Here is a 16,594-nt window from a genome sequence, read left to right as displayed (position 1 = left end):
ATCAACACTAATCAGTCTTTCACCCCCAGGACTGCAAGGAAACCATCTGACAATGACACCAATGACCTCCACAAACCACGGTCATTTTCAGGCATTTTATTTGACCTATCAGCAGCCATTTAAAAACAAGTTAATTAAAGCATAGCAATTCACATTTACTTTGTAAATGATCTACAATGAGCAAATCTTGTTTTTATAAAAATCATTTTAAAATCTTAAAGCAATAAATAAAAATTATTGCTAAGGAAATGACATAATTCAAAAGGGTAGTAAGGTTTCATATGATCATTCTAGCTAAAGGAATAGTGGAGCCAAAACCTGGGATGAGGAAGAACATTGAAGATCCACTTAGAACTCTACAAATAATAGGGTATGATTAAGACAGTCAGGAGGGACAAACAACCTTTTTTTTTTTTTTTTTTAAATAAGCAGGGTGCCTTTAGTTCCTACAAGAAAAGTAGATTCCTCTATAGTGAAGGCATGATATCTGAAAAGTGATCTACTTCAAAAAGAACCAATTCTGCAGAGTGTCAGGGTTCTTGAAACAAGGTCATGTGAGTTCTGCTTCCAGAACTGGCCAAAGTAAAGGCAGCTTATCTGTAATTATACCAGTTTCTTGAATTTACCGAGGACTTTTCTCCAAAGACTTTCAATGTCTTTTAGCCACTGAAAACACTCCATGTTCTCTTACTGCATTCCAGGGGAAAAGGCAGGAGGAGAGTTTTTCCTCCATTTTATGAATGGAGAACTGAGACAACCTACGGTTACCTGAAGTTCATCCAATAACACATTATAAAGATCGCAACAGAGAGCTCTTGATTTCAACTCTTCTCTGTCACTAAGGGGTGACAAACACAGTGCCCATGCTGTGCTCTCCCTGGCTTATGCCCAGAAGTCACAGCTAAAAATATGGCAATCTTTCCCCTGAATGCAGACTCAGCTGCAAAGTCCTTCTTAACACAATGCTCTGTGCAGCTACTACCAAGAGATAGATGCTGGCATAGGGGGCGAGAGGGGAAAATCACTTACCACCCAAGCAAGGGCATGGCTTAGCAGAATGGGGGAAGAATTCATCAACTGTTTTCACTTGTTTTAGGTATAGGTTATGCCTAAAGATGTCAAATGTAGCCCAATTATTAAACATTCTATTGTATTCTTCACAAAAGCATTTTGTTAATGTGTGGAGTAAGGCACTTTTTATTTTAAAAGTATATATTCACATGTACAGTGTATATTTTAGTGGGCTTTTGTACAACACTAAAAAGATATGAGTGGATACATGTATGAACCTGTAAAAGTTCCTGGGAGAAAAAAAGCTAGAACTATTCACTATGAGCATTTAGGACTTTCACAAATACGAATGAAGGTCAAATTAATGTTAACTATAATTATAAAAACATACATCTACATTTACTCAGCATCTATCCTAAGTCTGACCCTGGAATAAGTACTTATTTTTCATCCTTACCACAATGCTATGAGAAAAGAACTATTATTATTCCAATTTTATTGATGAAAAAACTGAGGCTTGGAGAGTTTAAGGTCATAGAACCAATTAATGGGTGGACCCAAGATTGGAGAGTTAATGTTCTAATCACTATGCATACCTTTCTCCTCAAATTATCTTGAAGAGATTTTCTTGACAGGTTGTTTTCATACTGGCAAAGTGAGGCTTACTGTTTTTAAAATCTCAGGAGCCCCAACATTTAAGTTAAAAGATGATAGAACCCTCCTCCTAGGGTTTTTATGGCCCTAAGTTGTACATTTTGTCTTAGGTCAGACGTAAAAATGAAAACACCTAGGTCTCAATCATTTTCTCCTTCAAGGAAGCAAGCTCTTTTAACATAGATATATAGGTAGGAGAGTATCAATACATAAACACATAGCTCCATGAGATTTTATATGAATAGGTCTGAGATAGGAAGACCAGGTTCAAGTTTAAGTTCAGTTCAAGAAACAAGGACAAGAGAAAATTCAGCTCCAGAAAGTGAAAGAAAGCTAGTGTGGCTGGAGTACAGAGACTCTCAAGGTCACCTGGCAATACTGGATGAGAATTTAAGTAAAAATGACTTTAAAAAACCATGTCTTCCAGCTAAGATGGTGTTTTAAGTTCATCCATTTAGTGCCCCTTCCCTATTGCCACTCTCACTCCAAATATGGCAAAAACATACAAAATGTCACCCTCACTCCAAATATGGCAAAAATATACAAAGTTATAAGCACATAGGGCTCTTTTTTGTCTGTGCGATAAAAAACAAGATTAAATATTTCCAAAGAAAATGTGGTACATATACTTATGCAGTGGACTACTATTCAGCCTTAAAAAAGAAAGAAATCTTGTCATTTGCAATCACATGGATGAACCCGGAGGACATTATGCTAAGTGAAATAAACCAAGCACAGAAAGAAAAATACTGCATGATTTCACTTACATGTGGAATCTAAAAAAGTCACACTTAGAGAAACAGATGATAGAATGGTAAGTTCTGGGGATCTAATGTAACACCATGGCGACTATAGTTAATAATATGCATTATTTACTTGAAATTGGCTGTAAGAGTAGATCTTAAATGTTCTTACCACACATACACACAAAAATAACTATGGGGGGTGATGGGTATATTAATTAGCTTGATAATGGGTAATCACTTCCTAATGCGTACATGTATCAAAACATCACATTATACACCATAAATATATACAACTTTCATTTGTCATTTATTACCTCAACAAACCTGAAAAAAAAGAATAATGTGGCAAAAAAAGATAAGTATCTCCATGGATCAGAACCAAACAGAAATGTAAAGTATACTGTAGACAGAGGTGTCCATTAGCCTGTTTCTGTGGGCTAATGGGGTGAAAAATGTCATCAGGAAAAGGCTGGGACTTGAGCCAAGCTCGCTGCTGGAAATCTGAAACTGTGGAGGGGGAAGCCCCCACACCACAATGAAAGAGAGCTTTGAAAATCTGCTTGCCCAGGGAGAGGTGAGGAGAGAGACATAGCCTCACAGCCAGGCACTGGGCTATGCTGTCTGGGGCCTGGTGCTGGGTCCCAGGTATTCCATCATCATCACGGAACAGCAGGCCCTTGCTGCAAATATTAGACTTGACTCTGCACTGGGGTGCTGAGAGGTAGGAAGTTGGCAACAGCAAATCCCTAGATGGGTCAGAGTGAGTGCAGAGAAAGAATACATGGAAAGCTTCATCTAATGAAGCTCTAGGCTGCAATTCCAAAGCACATGAGAAAAGCTAGCACTAAGAAAAATGACCAATAAAATCAACATCAGATGTATCCCCTTAAGATGAAAGGAAAAGAGCAATTTGAAAATGACTTTAAACTGGTGTTTGAAATACAAGTAGGTATTTGCACAGATTATCTTTAGTTATATTTCATATTCCTCTAAATTTCTTACTATGTAAATCTTGAAGTTTTAAGTGTTTAACTGGTACTCTTCAGTGACATGACTGGAAACACAGTGTCATCCTTATATTTAGCAACCGACAGACCATCAGAGATGGCTGTGTGCCCTAAGGGAGGAGAGCTTCAAAGGTTCCTGCACCGCTGCAGCACCTTTAAAGACTGAAGCACAATCTTGGGCCAGTTTGCGAAGGCAGAGTGGGTATGGGGGGGCCAAGGTGGACCACATGGATGGAAACACTAAGCATACCCTGGGACAGAAGACCTTTCTTCGACAGAAGGATGAGAAAGCAGATGGACTAAGAAAATGACCTCTGGAAATCAAACATGGGCTTTATAACTATAGGATGAAGTTGAAATAAACTTATTAAATTCTCCACTTTCTCTGCCACAGAAGAAATAGAAGTGTCTCCATTTATAAAGCCACATTATATGCATATTAAAGCAGGAGACCCTAAATATAAAAGATGACCATTTGATGAATGACTGACTGACTGACCAAGCATTCCAAGTCAGAAAAAAGTTAAGGCATCAAGCATATTCCTCTTACCCTTTATGATGTAACTTCCAAAAAAGCTTTGTGAAAACCCAGTCAATTCCAAATAACACACTGAAAAAAGTTTTCATAGTATTTGATCTGAGAATTTCATTGTACTGTTCCAATTCCTATGGTGTAATCACCACCTGCTACTTAAAGGAATCATGTTCTCCCCCTTTATCAAAGAAGGACATAACAATTCCTGGGTGTAAGGAAGATGGCACAGGTAGGGGATATACCACATGCTGTTTTAACCCCAACCAGAGTTTTGGCTTAGGGAGAAAAATACTCCTGTGGAAAGCTGACAAAGAGGACAAGCACAGTGACCCTCATGAAAACAGAACTCCAGAGAGCCATGATGCATTAGCCAATGACTAATTTTAGTCTTTTCTTTTTTTCTTTTTTTTAATCCCAGAAGGAACCGATGACAGTGCTGACAAAATTCTCCTTCTTAACCCCTCAGGGGAGATCCTGGAGGGCTTCCCAAATGTCAGACCTGTGGCAAAATCTAAGTTTCCTGGAATCACAGATTCATGGGTGGCAAAGCTCCTTATCCCAGGCAACACTCAGTCTGAGAGACCCCTGATGATGTGTCATAAATGTGTAGATGTGACTGAGGTGGGAGTTATTTAATTGCTGCTTCCAATTCTGGAACCAAAGACTCTGGGTGATTTCTCAGGCCAGCACTTCCTATGAGGAAAAGGAAATGCCAACAGAGCCAGCAGGTGCTGAAAAGGCTCACAGACCACTTTGGTCATAAATTCAGCTTTCTGACAGCTCATTCTCTCGCCACCTAACTGTGAGGGGAAGAATTATAATGATTAATGTGCATTTACTGCCACTGATCTAAAACCAGCAAATTCTGCCAACATAGATTCATTAGAAAGGACACCAAGAAACAACATATAATTACCCGACAGTTATTTAGGAGTTAATTATTCAGTCCTTTGTTTCAATTCTTTCTTCCTCCTACTTAATTCCTTTGGACAATTTTTCTGTAGATTAGGTTCCCTCATCCATTACAGATATTAAAGCAGGTGAGACTCGAAGCTACTAACAGGGCAATCTGTGGTTACAAGCTGCCATAAAAGGTGTGATGAAGGGAAGAAAGTTGGGGTGGATATTATAATTACTGGAAAAATGATGGATTGTTTTTTTGTTTTGCTTAGCAGGATATAAAGCAAAGTGTGGGCTCTGAAGCCAAACAGACTGAGCTTTGGTTCTTTCTTTGCTCCTTACTAGCTGTGTGTCCTCGGGCAAGTAACCTGGTCAGTCTGAGTCAGCTTCCTCATGGGGAAAATGGAGATGTTAATATCTACACTAGAGGACAGTTGCAAGAATTAAACAAAATTACATGAAGAACCAAATGCAGTTCTTCCCACCTGGTAGGCACACATTATTAAAATTATGCAGAATTTACTCTCTCACACAGTCAAGAGATAACCAAAAGTAAATGCTCTTAAACTGAGAAGTAGGATTTCCCAAATAAATGTGCGCATTTTAACCAGCAAAATTGATGGCTTATATTTGCATATTAAATTTTGCATGAGTTAAACTTTACCTGTCGACTTCCTTGCTTGGAAGAGCAGCTACTTGTGCTCCTTGAAGGTGACACCAATTTTTGGGACACACCAAGGTTCTTCTCATCACTCATCATGAACAGCAAGTCACTTGGCCTCAAGACAGTCAAAATGCCATCAGATGACAAGGGAGCCGAGAGTATGGAAGTCCCCAGTGGCAGGTGGTTTAGCTCTTATCCAAAGTGTTTAAAAAACATTTTGGGTGCCCCAAAGGAAACCCTAAAACCTAAAAAAGAGAAATTAGAAAGAAGGTCAGAGGCATCAGATATCATCTCTAATTTGCCACAAATTGTCTGCAAGTGGCTTAAACATACTACAGATTACAGAGTCACGATGTTTAGCTATAGCACGGGCCAAGAAGGAAAAGAAGCTTTACACCATTCTCTTGTTGGGAATTTTGTATAGGTGGTTTTTCATGTAGCTTTGCAATACAGCAGGCTTAAGAACATCAATATAGAAATTTGAGTCCAGACACATATAATATCAGTACTATAAAAAAATCTTAAAACACAGTAAGACACCAGTTCACATCCACTGTGATAGCTATAATAATAATTTTTTTAATGGGAAATAACTAGTGTTGGAAAGAGTGTGGAGAAACTGGAACCCTCAGACGTTGCTGGTGGAAATGTAAAATGGCATAGCCATGGTGGAAAACAGTTTGGTAGCTGTTCTATTTCTCAAAAATTTAAACACAGAATTATCATATGATCCAGTAATTCCAATCCTAGGTATAGATCCAAAAGAAGTGAAAACAGGTGCTCAAAAAGTTGTAGGCCCATGTTCACAGCAATGTTATTCATGATAGTCAAAGGTGGAAAGAACCCAAATGTCTATCAACTGATTAATGGATAAACAAAATCTGGTGTATATATACAATGGGATATTATTCAGATATTAAAAGGAATGAAGTACTGATACATGCTATAACATCAATGAACCTTGACAACATTAGGCTAAGTCAAATAACCCAGACACAAAAAAACATACATTGTATGTTTCCATATGAAATATCCAAAGTTGGCAAATCCATAGAGACAGAAGGCCAATAATTAGTGGTTACTGGGGGGAGAGTAGGGCGATTGCTTAAGGGCTACAGAGTTTCTTTTTGGTGTGATAAGAATGATCTGGAACTAGGCCGGGCTCAGGGGCTCATGCCTGTAATCCCAACGCTTTGGGAGGCTGAGGTGGGCGGATTACCTGAGGTCAGGATTTCGAAATCAGCCTGGCCAACATGGCGAAACTCTGTCCCTACTAAAAATACAAAAATTAGCCAGGCATGGTAGTGGGTTCCTGTAATCCCAGCTACTCAGGAGGCTGAGGCAGGAGAATCGCTTGAACCTGGGAGGGTGGAGGCTGCAGTGAGCAAAAATCACGCCACTCCACTCCAGCCTGGGTGACAGAGCAAGACTCTTGACTCAAAAAAAAAAAAAAGAAGAAAGTTCTGGAACTAGCTAGCAGTGATGGGTGTACAACACTGTGAATGTACTAAATGTCACTAAATTGTACATTTGAAGATGGTTAAAAATGTGAATTTTATGTGTATTTTATTACAACTTTTTAAAAGTTCTTCCTGGTTTTTTGGTAGTAGGGTAGAGGATTTGTTCTCCCAAAGGTTTTTGGAAAAATCTTTAAAAACTACAACATGATATGACAAATAACTGTGGGGGGTAAAGTAGAATTTTCCATATCATCTATGAGCATATTTAAAGAGAAGGGATGATCATTCATTGAGTACACACAAATTACTGCCCAGCACTATAGTAAGGATTCCCACAAGCATTGTCTCATTTAATCAACAGCATGACGGAAGTGGAGTATCATCACTATTTTATGGAGAAGAAAACTGAGTCTCTAAGAGATTAGGGAACTTGCCCAATCACATAGCTGCCAAGAGGCTTAATTAGTTTTTCCCAGCCCCTTAACTACGTTGCTGGAAATGAGCACATCCCTCCCTGGTGACCAGGTCTGATGATAACAGCTGTTGCTCCATCTCTGAGACCTAAGAGACCTGGGGAGCTGGACTAAAAAGAATCAGGAGGGAGGTATCAAGCTCTGAAGAGGCAAAATCTCATTCCCTCCTATAGCAGAGTATCCATTTCCAAGATGGCACAGTGTCTGTGATGGGGAAGGAGACTGAGAAGGGTGGCGGGGGGCTGGGGGGGCGCCCTCTACAAGCACTCAGCTGGACTGCCACCTGCAGCTCTTTGGGAGTCTTGCCCTGATGGAGGGGTTTCTAGTTCTCAAAGAGGAGAAATGTGAGCCTAGAATCACTGGCTTCTCCCACAGCCCTGGGTTAAGAGTAACTAACATGTTTGGTTTTGGCTTCAGAAAACCAGGACTTTATTTAACACACTAAGTTCAAGTAAATTCTACAACTTTCCTAAGCATGTTAACATAAAAAAAAAATCTAACCCATTCCGTTATTAATGTTCACATAGTCTAATTATAAAAAGAAGAGTATCATATATTTGTCTAGGAACCAGCTAGTTAACTATGATATCAAACTTGGCTAATTATCATATACTCTTTCCTATGCCTTCATTAACACTTAGTTCTTTAAAAATAAAAAAGAGTATGTTAACGCAATAAGCGAAAATCAAAACAATGAAAAGAAATACAAAATCTCAGAAAATGAAATTAAGGTGCCCAGAGCCATAGAGCTCAATTCCCATGTCACTTTTAGATAACTCCCCAAATCTCTTTATTCATTTAGTATTGGATCCAATAATAAGTAAGACTAAAAGCAAACCAGCACCAGCCTCTTCATAAAGTTAGCCTTACTTATGGGGGCATGACTAGGTGTACCTGAAGTCAGAAGCAAATGCAGTCTAAAAAGTACCAAGAGAGTACTGTAAAGATATATTAATAGTTTGTGAAAAAGCAGTGTTGGCTGTTGCTGTTTGAGAAAGAGAAAAAAAATTAAAAACGTGATGGGAGCCCCATGATGAAGTGTGTGTCTGTGCTTGGGGAGGGGAGGGGGCAGCCGCTCCCTGCTGCTATGGCAACAGACTCCACAGTAGATTAGGAATACTAGCGGAGGGTTTGTGTGTGTGTGTACAAGCTTTGTTTTAGTTTTTTCTTTAAGGCTGAGGTTCTGTTAAACGAGAGTCTGGGATGAGAAGGGTGTGTGTGCAATGTAAAGGGAGAGAAAAGTGGGCAATAAATGAAAGTCACAGGAATTCTACAACGGCCAAAGCAGAAACACCACAACCCTGTCCTAGAGGCAGCTGATACGGAAGTCATCTTTATCTCTTTGTCCTGCAGAATTTTACCTGGGAGGCAACAGACAGGGCTTGCTAGGCCAAATCCAATAACTATCAAAGTTGGCACTTAGAGCTAAGGGCTCTGCAGCACGACCCCCTGGTGATCCTTACCCCGTCTCCTTTCCCTTTCTGGGAAAGAAAAGAGAGGGGACCCGTAGCCCCTCCCATGCCCCACTCCAGCGTGGAGTCTGGGATTGTTGCCCAGGGAAATAGATCTATTTCATTCCCCAGAACCTTCCTGCCTAGCCTCATCAGGAATTTGGTTAAAGCCACCAAAAGCGGCCTAAAAAGTAAAAGAAGTCAAATTCCAAGAGAAGGATATATAGTCGCATGCCACATCATGGGGTTTCAGTCAGTGACAGCCCACATATACGCTGGTAGTCCCATAAGACTATAATTCTGTATTTTCACTGTACTTTCTCTATGTTTATTACACAAGTCCTTACATTGTATTACTGCTGCCTGCAGTATTCAGGAGAGTATCACGTTGTACAGGTTTGTAGCCTGGGAGCAGTAAGCCGTACCACATAGCCCAGGTGTGTAGCAGACTCTGCTATCCAGGTTTGCTAGGTATACTCTATGATGTTCCCACAACAAAGATGAAATTGCCTAATGTCACATTTCTCACAGTGTTTTCTATCATAAGCGATGCATGGCTCTACTTAAAACAGGGAAGAATAATGAAAGAAGGCAGCAGTAGCCCAAGACTAAAGTATCCCAGGTGCCAAGATGGTCACTTGGATGGAGGCAACTACTGTGTCTACTCTAGGGGACACCACAGGGATGGGCTGGGGTCACCAAAGAGGAGGCCTCGGCAGGACGGTGCATATGAAAGACCCCTGAGTGCTTTCACTCCCCCCCGGGAGACCCTTCCATGGAAAACCTCTAATTCAAAGGGTTTATGGGTTTGAACAATATATGATAATTTCCCTGCTCACAGACTGTGAATAATTTAAGGGCAAACATTTATTTCCACTTTATTTTGTACTGAGAAATAACAGATACACTAAAGGGCACAAATCTTAAGTGCACATACAGAATGTTATGCTTGCAAATACTCAAATAATCATCAGCTGGATAAAAAAAAAAATAGAACATTTACAACCTGCCAAGAAGGCTTCTTGGTCCCCTGGAGTTTTTCTTTTTGCAGATTGCTGTCCCTGAGTAAATCTCTCCTGCAAGTACTTGTCAACATACCTTAAGGATGGAGAGCTAGGACTTCCTCAGCTTACAGGAACAGGTTTTATGGCTACTTTGGTGCATTCTGCCTAATGTCAGTATTTGATGTGTGACAGAATTCAGTCTGGGATCTGCTTTTGTTTCAACAAACTACCTGGTGGTAAGGTTGAGGAGGAGAAAACTTATGGCCCTCCCCTTCATCTAAATCACAGAGGCCACCAAATCCAACGGGTATCATACACCAGATGCACTTGGGTCAGTTAAAAAATGCCCTGTTTGTGCCTCTGAGATGAGCTTCATCGTCTCTCACCACTGCCACCCACCTTTGAGAAGCTGACGGGTCAGGACTGTGTGAAACGCTAGTGTTTTGGTGAAAAGTCAAATGGACATATGACATGCAAACATAAGCTGTCCTGGGGCTTCCATTGGGAAAAGAGAACTCTGATTTCTACCCAGAATGGGGAAGAATAAATGATCAATGTACTGTTAAGTATTTTGGCAACAAAGGCTGATTTTAAGACTCATGTTAGTAGGTTTGACTTAGAAAAGATGACACAATTTGGGAAAAGATGTAAAGGTGACATTACACACAATATACGTGCGCTGGAAGGAGTCAGACCTAGGTTTGAATTGGTTTTCCTTATTACAAACTCTGTGCACCTTGACAAATGTATTAAGGTCTCTGATTTCTATTTTTTCCGGTATAAAATGAGGAATAATAATAGCCACCTCAGAAAATTAGAAGGATTTGGCCACATGCAGTGGCTCACGCCTATAATTGCAGCAATTTAGGAGGTGGACGTGAGTAGATTACTTGAGGTCAGGAGTTCAAGACCAGCCTGGCCAACATGGTAAAACCCTATCTCTACTAAAAATACCAGAATTAGCAGAGCATGGTGGTGCACACCTGTAGTCTCAGCTACTCAGGAGGCTGAGGCAGGAGAACTGCTTGAACCTGGGAGGCAGAGGTTGCAGTGAACTGAGATTGCACCACTGCACTCCAGCCTGAGAGGGAGGGAGGGAAAGGAGGGAAGGGCGGAAGGAAGGGAAAAAGGGAGGGAGGGAGGGAGGGAGGGAGGGAGGGAAGGAGAGAAGGAAGGAAAATTAGAAGGATTAAATAAGAAAATGAGGATACAATGTCTGGCTTTAGAATAGAATAGACACTCAACAGATGTAAAAGCTCATTGCCTCCTCTCTCCTGGCTTCCTGAAAGTGGCAGGTACAGCACAAGATAAGAAGCTCTACCCCTCCTTCAACTACAAACAAATAAAGATGACAGAATCTTAAAACGTGTGTCCTTCAACATATTAACATCTCCCAAAATCCGTAACGCGAGTGTGAACAGACTAGTGTTAAATCATTAAAGCAGTGTGCTTACTTTGGAAGAAGACATAAATGCAGAAAGATAAAAGCCACAGAATTCATCACCACTAGCTCTCCAAAAAAGCAATATTATCTGGTAGAATGCAAAGAGTGGCATATAACACAGCTACTTATTAATCCATTAGGCCTGGGGGTCTGCACTCAGACACTTGGCCATGTTTTGCTTGAGAAACAGATTTTGCTTCCATAGTTGGAAACGACTTTCATGAAGGCCAGATGGCATGTAATTCCAAATAGTTTGCCATTTCCCAGTAAAATATATAAAGAAATTATGTCCTGGATTAATACTATAAATTTTTAAAGTGGGATATCTATTTCTGGTCTTCAGTAAAATAAAATTATTCAAATCCTAGATATGCATCTTTTTACAAATGGTACCCTCTGAAACATCCTGATTTCAAAAATGTTACATGGTCAAAAGCAGGGCTTTGGTTACTTGGCTTTAAGCACAACAGACCAGAGATTCAGCATCAGAAGTTTCTGGAAGCAGGTTCTAAACACAACAACTTCAGATACCAATTGGTGATCCTGGACCTCTAAAGTGCTGTCCATGTGTCTGAACTATCTGAACCGCTGGTCTGATCCAAGGGCATCAATACCTGACTGTTTCTGGGAGATGAGTACTAAGGCTCAGTGTCCACACAAGTCACTTCCTTAAAGTCAAACAATTCCTCCACAAACCTTTTTTTTTTTTTTTTTTTTTGGTATCTTATTCTGACTTTTGGCAAGACAGGAGTCAAGAGGCCTAAAGACTCAAATGCTTACTCTGGCACATTCAAACAGAGTATCCATTTCTATTCCCTGCTCCATCCATGGCCTTCACAATCCACTTCTTCAGGGGAGATCAGATTGCTCAGAGCCCAATCCAGCAAATGAAATGCACCTGGATGCATATTTGAAGTGTGCAGTTTCCATGAGACAAAAAGCTGGACAATGGTATCTGGCTGTCAGTTTACGCTGGAAACATTTATTTGTCATCACTGAGTAAACAAAACAACAAGCGCTATAACATCAGTCATTAGACAGAATTATGGAGCCTAATAATGAATTCTAGCCCAACCTCTGGCTTAAACAAAGCAAGAACTCCTTCTATAACACAGCGAGATCATCACTGCTTGACCACTTTCTGTGATAGAAACAAGGCACTCCATTTCACTTTTTTTTTTTTTTTAAATCTATTCTAGACAGTTTGTCATTATTTAGAGCTGAAATAATGACTCACTATAATTTCACACACTGCTCCTAGATTTGCCCTTGGTAACTACATAGAACAAGACAGCACATTTTTTTAACCATAACCTACCATCCCCACATCCCACCCAGCAAATCTTTTCTTCTCTTGACTAAACAGCCTCATTGTCATCATCATCCATTTCTAATGGGACAAGGATCAAGAGCCCTTGGGATCCCAGATGTTCAACTCTGATCACCCTTCAATTTGTGCTTCTCTAACAATGATGCCCAGATTTAAAGACAAGCTCCAGGTGTGGTCTGGACAGAGCAGAAGAGAAGGCAATGACAACCTTCCTGGCCTCAACCACACTGCAACTGTTAATACTGCTGGATTTGCCTTAGCTTTAGGGGAACCCGCATCTCTTTCCAGCCCTCAGTATTCTTACTGGGACTGTCAGGTCACAGGGATTTTTGAGAAGTTGGGCTTCCTTCTTTCTGAAGTGGACTCCTCTACTTCCTTTAACTAAAATTCAGGACTTGACTGTTCTATTATTATTACCAACATTATAATCATTACTAAATTATCTCATGTTAATTTTGACCCATGTCAAGATATTTCTGGAGACCAATGGTCATTGGCTGACTTCTTTGTCATGGCATACACAGATTGCACAGGCATATGAATTCTATAATCACCAAAGTAAATTATACTTGGAGATTTACTAACAAGAAGAGCACCAAGGACATGGAGGTCTCTGTAGCCTGCCATTAATTTGTTTGTTAATTAGCATTTCTGCATACAAATTTGCCAACCCACTGTAAATACCCATAACTGTACAATCACCTACAATTTCTCAAAGTGTCCAGATCCACCTTTTTCAAAGTCTTCTGGATCTTACTTAAAATGCAGATTTTGCTCCATTTTAGATGAGTTGAATCAGAATTTCTATCTAGGGACAGGCCTGATAATCTCCATGTTTAACACATACCCTAGGTGTTTTCTGCTTACATTAAAGTTTGAGAACATAACTGACTTAGCCTGTAGCTTTCAACCCATCTTATTTGACTCCGAGCCAATCCTTCCATTTGTGTACGTGTGATGTGGCAGAGGCTAGGAAGCTAAAACCCTCTTTTATTATCATCATCATAGTCCTGTGGTTTTTAAGGAATGGCCCTCAGACTTGCAGTATCAGTATCACCTGGGCCCTTGTTAGGAATGCAAAATCTCTGACCCTACCACAGACCTACAAAATCAGGAACTGAGAGTGGGACCCAGGGATCTGTTTTTCACAAGTTCTCCAGGTGACCTGAATGCACAAGTCCAAGAACCACTGCCACAGGCTAATATTACATCCATGGCATAGAATGTTTAGGCCTCTGGTATACAGAAGGTCCTCAAGTAATGTTGTTTTATTTTTGTTATTTAGAAGTTTGGTGATGTTTTTTGTGACCAGAAATATGCCACAGGAAATATGCCATTGTTTTTATCAATTAGCCTATGATAAAATTAGCTTCATATATATTGTTTCACTTGAAGTCACAGTTTCCAAGAACTTATCAATGAAGATACATGAGGACTTACTGTAAATCTGTCAGTGATTGGAGTAGACTCTGAGTTCTTTTCTGACAAAAATTTTGTCCGACTGCTTAGCTACTCCTTAATCAAGGGATGGCAAGTACCAGATACATGTGCTTCCAGTCTCCACTCCCACACTTCGTCATCATGGCAAAATCCCTCAAACAGCTCTCCAGAAAACTAAAAGACAGAGTTGGCCGGCCGGGCATGGTGGCTCATGCCTGTAATCCCAGGACTTTGGGAGGCCAAGGTAGGTGTATCGCTTGAGCTCACGAGCTCAATACCAGCCTGGGCAACATGGCAAAACCCCCGTCTTTACAAAAAATATTAGGTTGGTGTGAAAGTAAGCGTGGATTTTGCCATTGGCACCAACCTAATACAAAAATTAGCTGGGCATGCCTGTGCACATCTGTAGTACCAGCCACTGGGGAGGCTGAAGTGGGAGGATGACTTGAGTCTGGGAAGCGGAGGTTGCAGTGAGCCGAGATTTTGCCACTGCACTGCATTCCAGCCTGGGCGACAGAGTCAGATCTTGTCTCAAAAAAAAAAAAAGAGAGAGAGAGATGGCCAGGTGCAGTGGCTCATGCCTGTAATCCCAGCGCTTTGGGAGGCTAAGGCGGGCGGATCATGAGGTCAGAGTTCAAGGCAGCCTGGCCAACATGGAGAAACCCCGTCTCTACTAAAAATACAAAAATTAGCTGGGCGCGGTGGCAGGCTCCTGTAATCCCAGCTACTTGGGAGGCTGAGGCAGGAGAACTGCTTGAACCCAGGAGGTGGAAGTTGCAGTGAGCCATGATGGCGCCACTGTACTCCAGCCTGGGTGACAGAGCAAGACTACATCTAGGAAAAAAAAAAAGAAAAAAAAAAAGAGAGAGAGAGACCGAGTTGGTAAGACAGATCTATCCTGCTAAGACGCATTAAGAGCATTAATCTGATTAAGAGCCATGATTTCACAGAACATTAGCTGCAATCTGGTCATCAAGGTCAGCACATACGGACCTGTCCTTGATCCTCAACACAAAACACCCATGCACCAGGCTCTTGCCAAACATTATAACTTTGAACTACGTACTGTCCAGACTTTATCATTCAGTGGATCACACTCGGAGTGCATACTAAAATTACGTGAGAAACTTTTAAAGATGCTAATAAACAGATCCTATCCTAGGTCTATTATGTTGAAATTTCTGGTGGGGTCAGGCTTTGGTATTCCTAAACCTCCACAGGTATTTCTGGTGTAGGACCAGGGTTGACAAGGTGCTTCTGGGCTGTGAGCCACCATTAAATGATCCAAAAAGACAAGACAATGTGTGCACCAAGTTCAAGCCATATCATCTGATAATGGAACTACCCTAGTCTGATCTCTAAGAACTGCTTTCCCTGTATTGTCTTCTAGGAGTATGCCCGTGGCCTACAATGAGATAATTGCTGCCAATAAATAAATAACCAACCCACTGTACGATACTGGAAAATTTTGTAGAGCAGTATAATAAAGACTAAAAGCTGTGGACTCTAACTGCCCAGGTTCAAGGCCAGCCTTACTAAGTTGCTTTAGGTTAAGCTTTTAGTCTCTCTAGATCTCAATTTTTCATTCGCAAAATGGGAATAATTAAAAGGATCTCCCTGAAAGGGGTTGTTGAGGTGATTAGATGAGCTAATCCATATAAGACCATTTAGCAGAAGGCAATCAACGTTGCTGTAAGTCAGGTAGTGTAGGATGTACTGGTCACCATCCTGCACAACATCACAATGGGTATTTTACTCTTTTAATCAGAAAAACGCAAAGGATATATACAAATATCCATATTACTATCATCCAAAATTAATGGGTCTCCACACATACATACTCACCATTTTTCTGGGTTTTCTTAAACTTAACTTCTCTCTGCAGCTGGCTTATTTTCACTGAAAATCACTGCACACACAAAAACACATGTTCTCTTCCACTCCTGCAACATAACTATGCCTTGAACTTACTCGTTCAGATGTTTCTGACTCTCTCCTATTAAAAATGGTGATGCAACAAACAACTTGTATCTGTTCCCCGTGAGGCTGTGATGGTAATTTTCTAAAGCAAGTGGAGCTGCTGCATCTTAAGGTAGGACTAGTTTTAGTTTTACTGGATATTCCAAGTTGCTATTCAAAATGGTCACACCAACTTACACTGCACAGAGGCTTCTTTTTTTTAAAGTCTCTTCTATGGTCATTTACAAGAGAAAAGAAAAAATAATAATAATAAAGAAAGGATTCTCGAACGCCACGCCTAAACAACTGGCTTATTCTTAGCTTTCAGAGACTGTGAACAGAGCACCTCCCTCTTTGTCTGAGGTACTAGGATGGACAGAGGGTCAAATTGATGGCTCACCACTGATAATCCTCAGTAGCAAGAGATGAGTATTTCTCTGTGCTTGGCTTCCCTCTATCGTCACTGTGCTCCAATTCTCTCAACTACGGACGGTTTCCATGTGCAGTGTATTATTG

At 40.6% G+C, this 16,594-nt stretch overlaps 1 protein-coding gene across 5 annotated transcripts in view; it reads right to left on the bottom strand.

The window, feature by feature from the left end:
- The window catches only part of OSBPL3 (oxysterol binding protein like 3), a 183,671-nt gene that overhangs the window by 90,638 nt on the left and 76,439 nt on the right, over window positions 1-16,594 (bottom strand). For all 5 annotated transcript variants that reach the window (XM_010375927.2, XM_030932420.1, XM_030932422.1 and 2 more), the window contains exon 2: window positions 5,518-5,762. In XM_010375927.2, coding sequence (XP_010374229.1) covers window positions 5,518-5,613 — 96 coding nt within the window. In that variant the 5' untranslated portion in view covers window positions 5,614-5,762. The remainder of the gene's footprint in view (window positions 1-5,517; window positions 5,763-16,594) is intronic.

Source organism: Rhinopithecus roxellana, chromosome 6, assembly GCF_007565055.1.
Source record: "Rhinopithecus roxellana isolate Shanxi Qingling chromosome 6, ASM756505v1, whole genome shotgun sequence".
NCBI lineage: Eukaryota > Metazoa > Chordata > Mammalia > Primates > Cercopithecidae > Rhinopithecus > Rhinopithecus roxellana.
The sequence above is the reverse complement of the archived record's forward strand: the minus strand, read 5'-3'. Positions and strand labels throughout refer to the sequence as shown.